The sequence below is a fragment of the Hippocampus zosterae genome, chromosome 17 (assembly GCF_025434085.1).
Source record: "Hippocampus zosterae strain Florida chromosome 17, ASM2543408v3, whole genome shotgun sequence".
Lineage (NCBI taxonomy): Eukaryota > Metazoa > Chordata > Actinopteri > Syngnathiformes > Syngnathidae > Hippocampus > Hippocampus zosterae.
The window spans coordinates 5,038,145-5,056,569 of record NC_067467.1 but is presented as its reverse complement, the minus strand read 5'-3'; the positions used below and the strand labels follow the sequence as shown (position 1 = coordinate 5,056,569).

At 43.7% G+C, this 18,425-nt stretch overlaps 1 protein-coding gene across 2 annotated transcripts in view; it reads right to left on the bottom strand.

The window, feature by feature from the left end:
• znf385c (zinc finger protein 385C) overlaps positions 1–18,425 on the bottom strand; it is a 62,524-nt gene that overhangs the window by 21,327 nt on the left and 22,772 nt on the right. The window contains exon 1 of one of the 2 annotated variants that reach the window (XM_052048381.1): positions 7,187–7,512. The exons of the other annotated variant lie outside the window; for it this stretch is intronic. Coding sequence (XP_051904341.1) covers positions 7,187–7,229 — 43 coding nt within the window. The 5' untranslated portion in view covers positions 7,230–7,512. Of the gene's footprint in view, positions 1–7,186; positions 7,513–18,425 lie in introns of those variants that run through there. 2 annotated transcript variants of the gene reach the window in all.

Sequence of the window (18,425 nt, the reverse complement as noted above, 5' to 3'; positions counted from 1 at the left end):
GTCGCCTGCGGCTGAAGAGTGGAACTTCTTCTTGCGTCTCGGGGACGCCGGCGACAAATGGTGCGGCTCTTTGGCGTGCCCCCACCGCCTCAAAACTCCCCCGGAGACCTCGGCAGATCCCAAAGACGGATTAATCCTGATGCGAAGTTGCTGAAGGCTCCTCGATATACTGACGGTAAGGATAAACTGCGGCGGGATTGATGAGTAGCCACAGGGCGGCCATCTTTTTTTAATGGGGCGCTGCCCTCGATTAAATTGTCATTATTTCAAATCTTGATTGGATTTACAGCGGGGTATCTGTTACACACACATGCTAAACAGCAACACGTACCTTTCCTGTATTTGATTCTGAGGTGGCAGGAGAAAGAACTCGATCAACCACCGTGTGAGAAATTGCAAGCAACGCTTCTGAAATATCCTTCAGCAAGACACCATCATGACGGAAAGATAATAAAGTGACAATGGAGCTGATGAATGGAAGTGGGTGATGCGGACACATTAACACATTTCTTTGAGGCGCTTGATGCCGCTCGCAGTAATTGCATGTTGAAGGTGCCATTAAAGGCCATTTTGCTTTTTGTGCGCTAAAGGCCTGAAAAGAAAGTTCAAGTGTTTTGTGATTGATTAAGCTTGGCAGGCAGTTTACGAGGAGGTGCCGATTCAACACGAGCATACTAACAGCTGAGGAAATAGAATGTAAAAAAAAAAAAAAAAAAAAAAGGAAATGAGTCCACCCTAATCTGGAACCACTTTGACAAATGATGGGATTTTATAAAGAAAAGTTGAAACTGAATTCAGATTGCGATCTGGTTTGTTGTACATATCTTACGGTGGGGCAAGTGACGAGGTGTTGGCCTCATAAACTCATTAAAGGTCATTCAAAACCTCAGGGGAATAATTATACTGTTTTTTTTAACAGTTCACAAATTTTCAAATTTCAATTTCATGAATCACATTGAAATAGTACAAGAAATTGTGTCAAAATGGACAACTTTGAGATTTTTTTTAACGATTCCCCATTTTAAAAGTGGAAAGTGTATTTTTCAACATGCCACAATTCTATTTTGCAATTTTTTAAAATTTCACAATTAAAAAATGGTAACTATAATTCTATTTTTAGAAAAAAATGCCAATTTAGAAAATCGCAGGGATTTTTCGCTCAATGTGTGTGATCCTTTTCTATTTTGTAAAGTCATGAACAGAAAAAAACTCGAATAGGAGCATGCTAAGGAAAAACTGCTGTTGTCATTTTTTAAAAAAATCTGTAAAACGATATCGACTTGTCGATTGTGTACATTGATGTGCGAGATAGCAAAACGCTTTGCTGACCTTTGGCTGACATACGCCGACACGGCGTTAGCTTGGTTGGGTGCGCCTGCCAGTCGAGACAAAGAGGATTGAATGTTAATCTGTCTTTAACAACAGCGGGGATCCCAACACTGCAGACAACAGGGCTAATCAAGACACAGAGAGCACCACAGCGCCAACAATTACCTCTGATCGCTGACTGGAAGTCAGCCAAATCATTCAAGAAAATTGCTCGCTGACTTAAAAGCACTTTGTATTTAACGTATTCAAGCTAAAGTTCAATCTAGGGAAATGGACTCAAAACACTGAAGACAGGATTAGGTTTACAAATTACGGTCAGGGTTAGGATTTCAAATTAGGTTTAGGGTTTGATGGCTAGGCTGTGTTTTTATTCTAGGGGGTAGGGTTTAATTCTGGGTTTTGAGACCATTTTAAAATTTCAAATTTCATGGCAGGATTCGGGTCTTCAATTCGAGTATCAAGACAGGATATCGGTTTCAAATCAGTGTTTCCAACCTGGAACTAGGTTTTAAACAATGGCTAGGTTTTAAAGGGCTTTGAGTCGCTCAATAATAAGCAGTGTGTCAATAAAGGAAGGCAATCAGATGTAAAAAAAAAGTCTACGGAGCTGCGAAATCATCCTTCCCAGCCTGCTTGCGAACGTCAGGGGCGAACCGCAGAATGTCGTTGAGTATTTTAAGGCCTCTCACAGCCTTACTAATCTAATTCACACCTCCCCTGAGAGCAAGTGGAGGCGGAAGAGGAGGGGAAATGTACATTTAAGATGACAAATTGACTTGGTCCAGAAAATGACGCGGATGGAAAAGCTTCAGGATCAGAGCGTCACGGCGTGACGCCAAGGTTATCGCCTGACGCGCGCGTATGCCGCCAAGCGCCATGGGAGATACACATTCAGCAACCACCACTCAATAGTACACTACACGGCAGCAAAGGTCTTTTGTCATTTTAAAAAAATAATAAATTCAGCTGGCTGGCAGGCTTTTATGTCGCTCTCTCTCGATTTAGGGTCTGTCTTCGGGCAGTAGGCGGGGGGCACCCTGAACTGGTTGCCAGCTAAAGATTCAAATTCTACCACCAATGACACATCCCCTACTCCGTAACTAGCTCGCCCCGCTTGATTGCTCCCTATTAACGGTACCTACGACACTTCTGTCATCTCCCGTCATCTTAAGTCATCAATACGAGAAATTTGCAACCCGGGAATCAGATGCTATTCTCCCATAAACGGGCGGCGGCGGAACGGCGGTAGCGAGTGGGGAAGGGATGTGCAGCCGTGGCTAAAAAGACAACCTTATCAGCTTCTGCGTAGCGGAATGAAGGCGCTCGCTCTGATAAAAGAGGAAGCTTTACGAAAGATAAGTCTGCTGTAGACGCAAGCTATGCTAAGCCTTCAGACCGGAGCCGCTGTGCCGAGCACTGACTGAACGATAGCCGTGCTGTGTGAAAGGTACAGATTCAGAAGAGGGATGGGACAGTTGAAGTTCACCTCGTTTATTTTTCACTTGCTTCCTTAGTCTCTTCATATACATGCGGTTGCTTTCCTTTAAGTCTCTCTCGTTTGTTGATGTCAAGGTCGGAGCTTTGAGCCTGGGAATCATTGGCCACTCGATGCTCAAGGACACCGATAGGGGAAAGCGTGTGTGCACACCCACACCCACAACCGCACCCACGATGTGTTCAAGAGCATCAGGAAACTTGATATGTTGCCATTGCTTTGCTTTCAAGGACTGTGTCTTTAGCCTTAGCACCAGAGAATAAGTGACTCTGTGTGTTCATGTGCATGTGTGCGCCTGTGTCTGTGTGTGCGTCCACTTGTGTGTGATGGAGGGGTAGAACGTGGGACCATTACTCATGTTGTCAGAGCCCCCCCACCGGGCCTCGCACATACGTGCGTACAGCTCGCGGCATCCGTAAGCCGTCACTTCAGCAGCACAATGCCCAATCAAAGGAGGGACGTCACTTCAGACCAATGACTACAACTGTCACTCACAGACGCCATTTTCTCACCAAACAAGGGGGAGCTGCCCGGCGGAGGGGAGCCCCTGGCGCCGCCAAGGGTCACGTATGAAGGATGCATGCAAAGATATTAATAGAGAGTGTTGACATGAGTGCACTGCAAGTCAGGGACATTAAAAGTAATAAAAGGCAACTAGAATCACTTCCTTATTTCCTGCTGACAGTAGGTGGCGTAATAAAATGCCAATGAATAGGAAGATATTTACAGGAGTGAATGGGAATAACTCGTGACTGGATAAATATTGTAACGGTTCAAATCACCAAATGTTAAGATCTTTTTTTTTTTTTAATTGATCCTCTGCATCCACACAAATTAACCACACCTCACTTTTTTTGTTTTGCTTTTTTTATTTGAATGTTATTACTTTGTCACTAAACATCAACATTACATTTTAAGTACTGTTTTCAATGGTCAATTGTACATTGGAAGAATTATCATTTTGATGTATAATTACATTTGAAATTTAAACAAAAAGTAATTTAGTTCCATAGAAATTCAATTTAAAAACAAACAATACAGATGTTCCAAAATTATTTTGATTCAACATTCAGATTTTTTTAAATGTATCACCATTTGGAATTAAAATATAAGTAACACAAAAATAATATTGAACATGTTTATACAGTAAAATTATTTCATGATTCATTCCATTTTTTTAATCATCATATTTATAAATACGTAATTGAAATTAAAAACTCCAAGTTAATGCCCATTCATTACTGTGCAAGGTGTCATCTAAACTGACAACAAATGATCCGCCATTTTATAGCTCGGCGCTACCACTCGGTTGGATATGTCAAGACTTGCTAATTACCAACGAGGAGCCACATGAAAGGGTATGAGGTGTGAGAACGCGTCGCAAAGCGAGCGACGTCTCCCGCAAAAGCGAAAGTGAAAGCACCAAACATCAGAGGCTGTTGATGAGTTTCTAAGGAAAAAAAAAAACCTGCCGTCACCTGCACCGCTTTTGTTTTCACAGGGACGCCTCAAACCACCGTACAACACAGAAATGTGTGAGAATAACAGCACACGCAGCATTCAAAAATCTACACCAAAACATAAGACATAAGAGAATAACATGTTCAGTGTACAACACTTCAGTTGGGGCGACAACAAATATGCCATGCTTCTTTCTAATGCTCATGATGCTGCATTTTTTAGTTTTTGATAGATGCTGCAAACGCGGGGATGACGCACACCAAAGAAAGCTAACACAGTTTGACTGCAGAGCTGTTTTGTCGAGCTAATAAAACTCTGCCTGTGTGCGTTTGTGTGTGCGCGCGTGTGTGAGAGCAGCCACCTTCACGCCTCAGGCTCTACGACGATGAACGCCGAGGCTCGGTAGGTTCATCCATCAACCAGCATCGCGTCTGATTGTGTGTTTTTGTGTGTGCGTTTTTTTTTTGTTGCTATGCATACACGCATACATACTTAAAAATACACACAGGCATGCGCACGCATACACAGTCACATTTCCAGCCAAAATGTCCCCGCAAAGAAAAATGACACCGTGGTTAAAAAAGTGTGTTGTCAAGGATTGTGCCACATAAAGATATTGTAGAGGGTATTCATGGGCGTGCGCGCACACACACACACACACACAAAAATACAAGAATGCACACATACACAGTAGAAGTGGGGTGTCACACATGAAGATAGAAAGACAAGAACATCCACTCTCTGTAAAAGTGGATGCCATGGGTTGGAAGAAAAGAAACCAAACACACTAAAAGTGGGAGGTGCCACAGAAGGCCGAATGACAAGAACACACACACAAAGTGGGATAATGCCAGGTGTAATGCAATGTCAAGATGGAACACACCACACTCACACGGTTGTTCCCTTCACAGCCGATCTTCATAAACAAGCGAAAAACAAGCGTTGACACAAGTCGAAAGGCAGCGGAAAGAAGCATTGTTGCTTTTTGATGAACCTAACCCCCATTTGTTCCATCTCACCCCTATTTAAAGCAGCGGAAGGGGAAAATGGTGACATGAAAAGGCACCTTTTTATTAAATATAAACACCTTGACGAATGTGTTTCATACTTCCAAGGGTGGGTGAGGGGTTCTAGGTTGAGAGTAGACATTTAAGGGTTTTTTCTCTAACCAGAGCTGACCCCTACAATTGTCCACTATATATATATATATATATATATATATATATATATATATATATATATATATATATATATATATATACACACACACACACACACACACACACACACACACATATATGTATATTCTCCTTTGTTTGGGCATGTGCCTTTAAGAGGCGTGGCCTAGCAAATGTCTGGACGTGAGTTGTGGGCGACATCCCGCGCATAGCGGCAACCACTTGAATTGCATGGTGGTCATTTTACAGGTTGTAACGTTTTTTTCCGGGTTTAAATCTGTGTCTAGACGTGTTAATCTTGAAAAAAGATGAAAAAAGTGAATTAAGGAATACATCAGCTTATGCCGTAAATCAGCTCATTTGGCGCTAAGCTCTCTCATAGGCCTTCGTTTAACTTTTACCCCCCCCCCCCCCGCCCCACTCCCCCCTCACCATTAACCACCCACCCCCAAGTAATTACCTCCGTTTGAGCTCGGGACCCGTTTAGTGCAGATTACCCTCCCCGATCAACAAGAAGATGGAAAATGGCACCCACTCCCCGAGGGACAGGCCTGTAATCAGCCCTCCCACAGCCCGTCAAGTCTGATGCCCGCCTGGAGGGGCGGCAAGGCGGGGGGCATTCCATTGACCCCCCCCCCATCCCCCCAATTCCAAACCCCTATATATTCGGTGTTTGCATAACGCCACAAAATCAACTGCTCTTGTTGGACTGCTCGCGACTGTTGTGGTGGCGTCCATTTTCAAGCGTCGCAGACCCAGGCAATGCACTGAAAATCGACAGCCGCTTTTTGAAGAAATTCGTCATGTTCAGACGGGCAAAACGAAACTAATCTTCTGTGGGCGGGGGAAAAAAAAAAGCACGAATTTTGTTTCTGTGGCGAGAGAAGATGAAGAAGAAAAGGCCCGAGTGACAAATGTTCACCTTTTTTTGTCTCAGAGGTCACCTTGTGTCAATAAAAGGGAAATAAAAGATACTATTCCAAATCTAACAGAGGTTGCGATTGTCAGACTCATGAATGAAATAATGTAGTTGATTTTTCATATTTTCATATATTTGTATATCGTTTTAAATATGACAATTTAACACATTCACAACATACAATCATCCGTGTGATTCAATGACAAATTCATGAAAACATTATTTTGTATTTTTCAGCACAATATTTGTTGAAAGCACATATGCTCAACAAAACCTTAAAAATATTGAAAGAAGAGTCGATTTTTAATTTATCAGTTGATTGCACGTTCCATATGAAAAGAATCATACAATTTGAAAAAAAAAAACAGGGTCAAATGTTAAGTCATAATTTTAATAGCAAGTGAGTTTTATTAATTATTGTTTAGTGGAATATGATCAGCTTTGTTTCACATCAAGATAAAAATTTAGGTAATTAATGTAATGCGCATTCCATTTAATATTGTGATCCCCCCCACCCCCTTCCGTGATCAGTGATATTTAGTGAATGGTAATTTCTCCTGGCAAGTGAGTTTTATTTCCAATTTATAATGGAATATGACAGGATTTATATCAAATATTTGACATACTTTTGATTTTATTTCCGAACTGAATGGAGGGTTAAAGTTGCTTCTGTAGCTCCAGAGATGCTGGGCATGCTTTTAAACAATGCAATGAAAACGTCACAAAAATGTTTCTCGAAGAGGAGAAATTCAAGGCACTTTTTTATGTGTTTACATGTTCAATAATTCAGAGCGGAGGACTCACCGATGAGCATGGCGGTGGCGGCGTGTCTGTGTGTCACTCGCATGTACTTCACCGCCTCCCCGGGGAGCACAGGTGTTTACAGACGCGTTCCTGGCTAGCGTCGGGGTGTCCCCTCCCAGGTTTTGATGTATCCGTGCCGCGAGAACTGCTCCCCCCCACCACCACTCCTGCCGGCGTCCAATCCCCGGGAATTCTGCGGCGTATCCTCAGTTAAAATCCCTCCCGCTGTCGCTCGCTACTTGTCTTGGCTTGACAGAGCCGAGGAATGAATGAGGCGGAGGAGAGGAAGGCAGCGGAGCAGCTCAGACCTCTCTCGCGCTCTCTCTCTGACTCCCCTCACTCTCTCTCTTTCTCCCTCGCTCACCCTCTCGCGACCTGGACACCACTACTGATGAGTGATGACAATTTTATGTCTCTACATGAGAGTTTAGCCTGATTTCTACCGGTTATCCCCCCCCCCCCCCCCCCACCATTTCCACTAATTTCCAAGTTAACGCTACGATTTAAAATTATGACGCAATGCCACGTTGCAATGCTATGATGTCGAGCTATAATCTAATGCCGCAATGTAAGGTTATGATGTAACACTACGATATACGCTTCAATGTAACGCTACAACATTTGGACTATGATAGACAGCAGGGGTCTCAAATCTCACGATTGGAGGCGGCGTCAGGGTGATGCCGGGCCGCGTCGGGTTTTTCACAAGAAACGTTCCAATGTTCTGAAATATCTTTATTTTTAACACAAAATAAGATGTGGTCTCACAGTGTAATGCCACTATGATGCCAAACTGCTGCGTGATGCTACAACGTCACGCAATGAAGTCATACTGACATTTCGCTCTGCCACATCATGTAGCAAAGCGACACCTCTCCGGCTATGGCATCATTCTATGATATCCTACGATTGCATGCTACAATTTCACATCATTGTCAAAGCCACACGATGTTGTGGCGCTGGGATGGTGCGTTTGTTATTTTATGTTAAATGTCCTGCGCTTTGTTACGGCTACAGCCGTTTTGGGAAAGCGCCATATAAATAAAGACGTGTTGTGTTCTGTCTGTCTGTGATGTCACGCCGGATTCAGAATCCTTGAAAATTTCAACAGCAAAAAGGCAAAAAGAGGGACAATCAAAGAATATGGGAGAATCAGTTCCGCGTTCGGCCTTTGTCGACATGAAGGGAGCATGTGTGCATGTGTGTGTGTGTGTGTGTGTGCGCGCGCCGGCGTCTGCAGGTAGAGCAAATGCAAGCGACAATTTCTCTCTTTCGCCGCTGTAACCGCTTGCCTTTTTCAGCATGCTCCTCTTTTACGATGCATCACTATATGACGCGCTTGTTTTTTGTTTGTTCTGATGCGGGCATGAATGTTGTGCGGGAATGCATGTGCGTGTTTGTGAGGGTTGTGTTGTATTGTTGAAGAGCTTTGGTGCAATGCTGAGCTGTCCTGGAGACACGCCAGGGCAGCAAGGGTGCTATCAGGAACTTAATTACAGCGTTAAACGTCTCCCTTGCCTCCTCTCCATGTATTGGCTTCCGCTTCGCACCAGCTTTGTCTACTCCAAGTGTGCGCCGTACATCCATCTCACTCTTCGTCTAGTATCTCGTTTTTTTTCCCTTCCCTTTTCCGTCGGCCGTGGCAAGAATGTGTCTGCGGCGTTCGTAACATCCAGGAATAACAATCTGGATTTGTCACCTATCAACATCGTATCCAGCAGTTGTGATTGTTGCTCGATCATTATGTCCCGCACCTCAGCAGGCCTCATTTTCACGACAACGTCAAAGGATAAATTGTAGTCCTTTGGCGTCGAAGAGCTTTTGTCACGATAATGCAACTTCTTCTAAGTTTCCTGCCAAGGACTTTCATTTCGTGAACTGCTTTCATGCATTCCAATCTATCTGATTTTCACCAGTACTACTGAGTGAAGATATTGACAATTGACATCAAATTAGCCTCTCACACTAGCCTGCTCCCAAGGCACTTCATTTTTTGGTTTATTTGTTTTTTGTCTGCGAACGTTCTTCATTGACGGCTGTGGTACATTTCATTGTCCAACTGTAATGCTTGACAAGAAAGAATGCCGAGTGACTATTACTGGTGTAATGATTTAAATCGAAAATCTAAAAAATAGAAAAATCTGTTTTGATTTAAACGATGGGACAGTATTAAAACCAACCGAATTGAATTTTTTTAATTGAGAGATATAATTGGAAGGAAATGCCACATTTACTGACAAGGTCATTTGGATTGTAAAATGATAACAAGAAACAAACTCATTGAGTTTGTTAGTGCCAGTTTGAGACTAGCCGCAAACTGGTTAGCTTTTTTTCTCTGATATGCTCACCACATGTGAACAAAGGTTAGAACATTATCGGTGTGTATTATGTTTATAAGATGGTAATTTAAGGTTAGAAAGCGAGATTAATGATGCTTTCTGATGCGGCTTTCACCCTGTTTGATACCCCCACAAGCCTCTCTCATCTTCCTTCGAGCTGCACTGTATTCCACCCCCCCCCCCTCCCACCCCTCCCTTTTTGGCTCAATAAAAAGCACCGAAGCGTTGACATCCATTATGTTGCTGCAGCCACTGAGGTGAATCACAACTGAAGTACAAAGAAAATCCAATCATCCCAGCGTCCGCCAGTCATGGCTATAAGAAACAACACCTCGGCAGAGCAAATAAAGGGCGTCTTTGGTTGTTCACAGTGAGAGGATTCAGCCGGTTTGGGTTGCCAAGAGCTGAGTAACCATGGTGGGTAGAGAAGGTCAAGCTGTCACACTACAGTCTCGTCTGGATAAGTAGTGTTCAACAAGTTTCTTAGTTTCGGGAGATTACTGCCACGCTGGTAAAGGGCTCTCGCATGCAAACACTGACGTCCTCATCACGTATACGTCTGCTACACCCGACCAGGTAAAAAGTGAGTAAAAATTCATAATTTCCTCTTCGAAATGCGAACTATCAACCGAAAAAAAACAACTAGATTGAAAAGCATTACAATGTCAGTGCGTAACAGCTCGAGCTAAGTGACGAAACTTAACTGAGTGACAGGAAGACTTACAGTGGCTCGCGTGAGCACTGAGCGCAGGCCAAAGTCAACAAAAGAGTGACAGACGCTAATGGGAGACAGATGGCACCTGAATGCAACACTCACACTATGTTTGCCTTTCATTACTGACACGTTCTTGTGTGTCAAATCGATATGTACCATGTTTCGGAGCATATAGTAGCCAAGGGATGTTTATGTACTCAAAGGCTGAGAAGATTGGGCATCTGTGATGTATATTAATGAGGAGTGAAGGTCTCTGTCCCATACTGAAGGGAAGATCTTCTTTCCTTTCCTTTGAGCTTGAAATGTTAAGCAGCATTTTCTTTCTGTTTACATGTTGCCATATTTAAGCATTAATGTCAAGGACATTTTCTTTCCAATGGTTGTAATTTGTTTCTTGGGGTATTCGGTACTTGGGCATACGATTTATTTATGTCCAGAGATGCAATGCTAGTACATAAGGCGTATGTATTAGCCATCTACCTTACGACGTAAGGCTATGGAATAAAATAAAGGGTATCCGTTTGCATCTTAGCACCTCGAATGAATTACACAGTGTTAAGTTGCTAATAAAGTCATTTCGAGTGTGATAGTTGTTTTTTTTTTAGTTGATAATGTATTATAGCGTTGGACAAGATGGCATCCAAGTAAATAAGTGAAATGATTCATGGGCTGGCAGGCGGGCTGGCTTCTCCGACATAATGTGCTGATGCAGAGAGACTTGCCCTGTTTACATAAGAACCCCAATGTAGTGGGCGAGTGCAGCCAACTGTTCCAAATATAAACCTGGAAGATTCTTCTATGAATGGAAATATACGCTCGGTATTAGTCACATCCGCACCTCCACATTTTGCGTTACAAGTGTCCATTCATACAGTATATGTGCAAAGGCATTGGGGACAGGAAGTGGAAAAGTGAAAAAGATTCAGCATCACCGCCATTCATGACTTTGCAGGAGGACAAACAGGGGAAGGGAGAGCGCTGCTGGGTTCCCTCACATCAATAATTCATCAATGAGTTTTGTCAACTGGGGTTCACGAGTGGATGAGGAGGATGTGTAGGCGGAGTCATGACTGGTGAGGAGAGCCATAGATGAAACTTTTTTTGTTTGTTCTTCAAGCTAAAATGGAATTTTATTCCAAGGCAGAGAGGAGTTGAGACGTCTCAATGAACAGTATAACTTACAGAGCTCCAGACTGCCCCTAAACTTTATTTAGAAAAGACTGGGTTCATGGCATTCCCACTGATATCGATAGGAAAAGACAATTTGAGATACGGGAGTTTTGAGCTATGCACCTAGTCACAGAACAAATTAAACTCGTATCTCAGGGCCTCACCGTGTATCTATTTTACCTGTGGGACCCATGTGTCTTGGATTTCGGTACGAGTACGCCAATCCTTACCTCCCCCATGGAATAGACTGGAGGGAAAATAAAGGTATGAGCAGGTGTGGATGGTCCAATGGAAACACAGAAATATGGTTCTACGCTGGAAAAATTAGGGGGCCTCACATTAGGCCCTGGAACATCTGCGAAAGGCAGTCAGCGGACGTCAAACGCGATAAGGTTTGGGTCTTGAAAGATGTGCCAGCTGGAAAACTAGGCCACGTCGCATCCTCTGCCAGACACCAAACCCAGCATGGATAGCAAATTCATCTCAAAAGGTCATGAAAGAAGCATAATATGAAGGACCGCAAATGTCATAGCTGCGTATGATTGAACATGCATGTTTTATTATCCTACGTATTTCAAATTATTATATATTTTTTAAATTCCTATTACATGCGCGCTGTAGGGGTGTTCCCGCATCTCGTCCCTTCCCGCAGGCCGCCTGCCTGTCGGGGCGCATGAGGGCATCGGCTCGGCTTGAACATTGACGAGCAGCGACAGCCTGGACTCTGACTCGGAGGAGTCTAGCCAAGCGAGCTAAATGTGCCAGCGTGAGCAAACACATGCACAAATAAACAAACGCACAAATGTACACGAAGACATCATTTGTGTGTGTGGCGTTTTGCATGCGTAACGGTGTCGCTTCGGCACAAACATGAGTCAGGAGGCTTTGATGTTGTCGCACCACATTTATGTAACAAGCGCATTCTTTTTCGAGTCCCGTCCATCGGGGTAACAACCTCAGTAGTAGGGTGGGGTTACAAACAGTGAGGTCTCTTGATATGAGGCGCATTCAGAAATTCATTCTGATGCCCGTGCACTATTCTTAAGCACACGGAGAGGCAGAACGCGCTACCCTAGAGTTAATTTCAGAACTCAGCCGATGTTCTAAACCAATCAGCAGCTCTTGCTTGAATGGTTCCCATCTGTACTGTCTGTTGGTGCACTCTGGATAGCCAAATGGCACATTTCAACAATGCTCTAAGTTTCGAAAACGATCGGAGAGAACCAGTGCTCTGGGTGTTGTAACAAGTGGCTTTTGCTTTGCTAAGTAGAGTATTAAGTTGCACTTAACGGATGTAGCGCTAAACTATATTTACTCGTAGTGCTTTTCTGAAGTGTTCCCGAGCTAGTTTACTTTACACCTTGATATCGGTTTTTAATCAAGTGCCGCCTGAGGGATCAAAGGTCACGGGCATTCAATGTTGGTTTGGCCGAACTTCATTGGAATTGGGTTTGTAGAAGCAAAGGGTGGTGCTGCTTAGACCGAAGTCCATTGACAAATGGCTGTGACAGGACTGGAAGAAGGCACACCAAGACCCAAATTGGAACGGAACATGGTCAAAATTTGATGGATGGAATAACCTAGTTAAAAAGAAGAGGAGGGTGCCGTGAAGACAAGCACTGACAAACGGCTTGACAGAAGCGAGCTAACGGCGGCACGCGGCTGACAGACACAAGAGATGGAATAATGAATAGCAGCAGTGACAGGGAGTCAATGCAGCGGCGACACAATAGACAGAGCGGAGACTTCTGTCAGCATGAGAGGAGCCACTGCTTTCTCTTGGGTTGATTTTTTTTTGGACGAATGAACTTCTCAATCTGATCAGCACGGTCCTCGCAAGCTCTATCACGGACGGACAGGACATATTTAAGATCTTTTCGGTCCGAGTCAGCCATCACCGAGCCCATCACAACTCAAGCCCATCATGGATTGAGTGAATCGTTTTCCCTTTGCTTGATTGGAAAAGGATGCATTTCCTACATTTCTGATCTTTGACACAGTTTCACGGAGCTTGCTGATGAGCTGATCATTTGAATTAGGTAAGTTCAAGTCTAGAAAGATCTAAAACAGGCAGCATGTGTCTCTCGAGGAGCCAGAGTGTTCCCTACCCCTGACGTAAGGAGCGCAGCTAAAAGCTCTCTCATCTGTTGATTGATCAAGAACGGTCAACTGCCAAGTGACAGATGAATGAGAATGCAAAAGGCAGAAGCCATTTTTGTCAGCATTCTTGCCATTTCTACGTCACTTGTCCAATGACCATGACATTTTTTTAAAAAATGAAAATATAAAATATTTAAAGAGAAACTTCCCTAACCGATGAGAGAATTACCCTTTCCCCCTAGGAGAATTCCAGGGTGGGGTGGAAAGGATTAGGACAAATATGGAATATTCATGAGCAACACACACACACACAAACGCACAAACAGATATACGCGCACACACACACCCTGCCGGACCTTGACTTGACCTCCAATCTATTGGTCGGGGATAATGGTGCTTGATTTACTCACGTACTTCAGAGAGCGCGCTGCTATTACAAATGTCTGTCCTTGCAATGGCTACATTGTCTGCGGAAGAGAGTGACAGTTTATAATTGGAAAAAAAATAGAGCGGCGAAAGAAATTAAGCTTATGCGCGTATTGACGGGGCGAGAAGGGATTGACTTGGAGTTCAAATTACATCCACATACAAACAGAGTCTCTTATGTACGAAGAAAAAAAAGGCCCTTTGCTGGTTAATCCCGGCGGGCCTATAGGGGGGACGCTCTAATCCTGTTATCAGGCCCAGCAGATGTGTTGACAGAACAATAAGCGGCACCGTAGCCCCCCCCCATCCCTAACCCCTACCCCGCGAGGAGGTCATGAGAGCCAAAAGATGACTCTTCACACTCATTTGTTTCCCACTATTCAAATCCCATTCTGCTTCATGGAGCGCAGTCACAGTGTGTACAGGGAGAACTAACACGCTGCAGCGAGAGTGAGGAGACTGACCTCAGGAATGCTCCAAAATAATAGTGTCCAGACACACTAAACACACATCATGACGGTTCAAACAAGCAATCCTTCCAGCAAACTCTGCTTATAATGACATGTACAAATATATTCACAATTAACATCGCGGATGCCCAAATGGTGCATGATCAGGCTGTGGAGATCAGGAGGTCTAAAGAGGTGTCAAACAGCCAGTGTTCATTTTCTTTTTGACATATTTGTCTTGCTTGACACATTCCGTCCACTATTAGAAGTAACAAAAACATTAACTTTTTATCGGGCACTCAATGGAATACATTGAAATAGTTCCAAGCGGTTGACATGATATATTGTTCCTCATGACTAACTTGATGGAGCACGTCAATGTGACTTACTCATGATGACTCACTCAACTCACCACAGCTTTTATATACAAACACTATGAGCCCTACTTTCGTGCGCTGCACAAGTCCAGTGCAAAGCACAGTCGAACTGTGAGCATGGGTGGAGTTACATGCGTTTGCGCCACAACTTAGACCTGCTTTCAACAGGCATAAAATGTTGTCTACTTTTAGCCGCCAAATTGTCAGGTCCATTGGAGGCGTGGAAAAGAATACCCTTAGTCCGTCGGAATGCCTTGCCTGGTGCAGCACGGTCTGCCCAATTCCCAATAGACCCTTCAAACCCAAGCTACAGACAAATGAATACTGAGGACTAAATACTCATGACTAACTCTAGTGATATTGCGAAGTTACAGCTGAAATTTACATGTGTACTCATGACAACTCACAAAGTCAGCAAAGCTTTGATAATGCAAACTGCATGTTTTTTGTCCCTGAAGGCCCACTATACATTCCCTTATGAAGGGCCAAGCGAAATATACCTCGGAAAATGCAGTTGTATTTCTTGGGGGCGTTTTTTAGTGAGTTATAATTTAATTTAATTTGGACAGTGCAGTCCCCTTGCATTGCGCTCACCAGATCCATCAGGAGGAGCTATGACGGGGAAAAAACACTTGCTGTGTGTGACATCATGTTTTTAAATACTGCCATCTACAGGATCGCAATGGAACATCATGGTTAAATTTACCCAAAAATGTATGGGCAAATGCACCCTACAGGTCAATAACTACAAATTCGGCGCAAATTAGTCTCTCCATACTTACTGCTGTACGTCCCGGCGGAAGCAAAACCCATTAAAAAAGCCTTTCATCTGCCTGCACATTTTCACAGAGTATAAATGCAGCGGTGACCAGTGTGAATTAGCCAATCCTGGCTCATCGACAAAATTACACGGGTGTGTATGTGGAGGGGGAATATGTATGGATATATATGAAGCTTGATCAAGCTTGAGAGCAAAAATAATGATATATACAGGTAAGCATCAACGGAAAATGTCAGCATATTCCCATGAATAGAAAGGTCAAATAAACAAGTGACATCACAATGTGTGTGCTTCGTACGTGAGTTTGTTTGTGTGCGAGTGCATGTGTGATTGGATGCTACGGGTCACAGGCTTTCAAAGGCAATTTCTGAATACTTATTTTAAGCAAAGCCAGAGCCGGGCTTAATTTTGGCCGCTTGCCCCAACGAGGGTGCTGATTAAAAGCTAATTATACGCTACAAATTGGGCCTCGGGTGCGCACAGGCTCCGCTAATTTGACACACAGCCCAGGACTCTGGACCGGACGCGCGCCCGCAGGGCGTCGTGCATGTCCTCCCTCTGCTTTGCCGAACATGCAAGGGAGAAAACATGTCAGCTACGATGAAAGCTCCGAGGTTTGAACCAGTCTTACCACGCATGTATTTTGGGACATAATATTGTGTAACGCATCACACTGTTTAGCTGATGATGAAGAAACATAAAAATCAAAGGTTATGAAGATAAATTTAATCCATGAATATGAATGAAAAATACAAATAAAAACAGCATATTTAAGTCTCAACCTCTCTCACAAGGGTTGAGAGCATTAGTCTCTCCTGTATTTCAGCTAGGGTATTAATGTTTTGTTTTAGTGGACTATATTTATTTGCTTTTCCTTTCCAGACAAATAAAAACATCCATCCATCCATTTTCCGGTCCGCTTTATCCTCACAAGGGTTGCGGGGTTGCTGGAGCCTATCCCAGCTATCTTCGGGCAGTAGGCGGGGGACACCCTGAACCGGTTGCCAGCCAATCGCAGGGCACACAAAGACAAACAACCATCCGCTGTCACGCTCACACTCACACCTGGGGACAATTTAGAGTGTTCAATCAGCCTGCCATGCATGAATGTGGGAGGAAACCGGAGTACCCGGAGAAAACCCACAGAGGCCCAGGGAGAACATGCGAACTCCACACAGTCTCCACAATGACCTCTGTTAAGGAAGATTTCATCTTGGGGAAGGTGAGGAATTTGCAGTCATCTTTAGTTTGGAACGTCATGACTTTTCATTGTTCAAGACAGTAAGTCTCAAAATGAGGTCATGGTACATGGGCTCCCTCTAGTGGGATGCGATAGAATCACTGCTAAAGTACAGTTTAGTTGTATTTGACTTGAGTATTCAATGTGTTTGCATAATGTTAGCATGGTTCATCATAAAATTCATGAATGGATGGTTTAGGAAATCCATGTTACCGCCAATCTTAAACCCATATCGCTTCACCCTTTCACGCACCCTGTAACCTGATAACCTGATAAACTGTCCACTGGAGTCACCGCTGTGCCTGAAAGGGTTAATAACACGTCAGACGTGACCTTTGTCTTTTCGAATGTAAACTCTCAACTTCTCTTAGAAAATCAAGAAACTACTTGTCGTTGACTTCCTCACTTCCTTTCGGCGTGCTAACGACCTTCACCACAGGGAGCCAGCAAAAAAGCATGGAGAGCAAAACAAACGTGTCTCATAGCCAACAGCCTTTTGGACGTCTCACAGTCGTTGGCTATTTGTGTCTCTCCGTGCTGTGATGCGGCCGTTTTTGCCCAACTACTTATTTTCTTAACCACCGCTACCCACTTTAAGCGCCTCAATAAAGCCTGATGTGTTTTAGAGTCGCACCACAGATGCATTGGTTTTATTTATGAGCGAAGAACGCAGCCTCGCGGTTGGGATTTATATTCTCATAAAAAAAAAAAATTCGCTCTCGAGTGCCAAAAAGATGTACATAAAATGTACCATATTTGCATCATATTTCATGTTCGACGGAGCGAGATGAATCCCATTTACATCCAATGTCATATTCTCCAATGCACCATTTACATCATCTATTATGTTCTATACAACTCCAGTATAGCATAGTTATCGCTCTAAAATCTCTAATGTACATACGTTAGGCTCTATGCACAATGATTTTTAATTTACTATTGAGGGGGGCCTGATTCTGATATCAGGCCTTAAAACGTTAATGCATCTATAGAGGTTGATGCTCAACCCCGATGGCGTGTAAATACAAGTGGGTGTTGACATTTGCGGCCGACTCAACCCGTGGGGGAGGGGGGCATTATGTTCGGACCAAATTCTTTGTGGGGCAAGCGGTGAGACAAAGGCAAAGAGTCACCCCGCCAGTGCTTGGGCACATTGTCGAAAAGCGAGGGAGGACGACGCTACATGATCGCCCTGGTGTCAAGGACGCCATTCCATCACACCTGGAGTACACCAAAGAGGACTCGAAGCCTCCTCATCCCTCCCTGCCTGTCTTGATTATCGGCTCAAGGCGGAGGGCCGGAAAATGCCTGTGGAAAAACAAACCTGCATCTGCATATTCCAGACCTCGTTTGGCGCCTGCCATCAGTGAATAAATTAATTCATGAATAACAATGAAAATCATCTCCTCTAAACGCCGATGTGTGTGTTGTTTCTTTTGGCTATATTCATGCTCGTTTATTTGCATAAAGAAGTGACATACCGACAGCGCTTAAATATTTGTTTTATTTGTCATATCACTGAGGCTTTAATTATATACGGTATGTATGGTATTCTTACGGCAGGGTGGAACGTACTTTAAAGTGACACATATGGGGAAAATATACCCCACCCCCAAAAAAAAAGAATGATAGCAATGCAGAT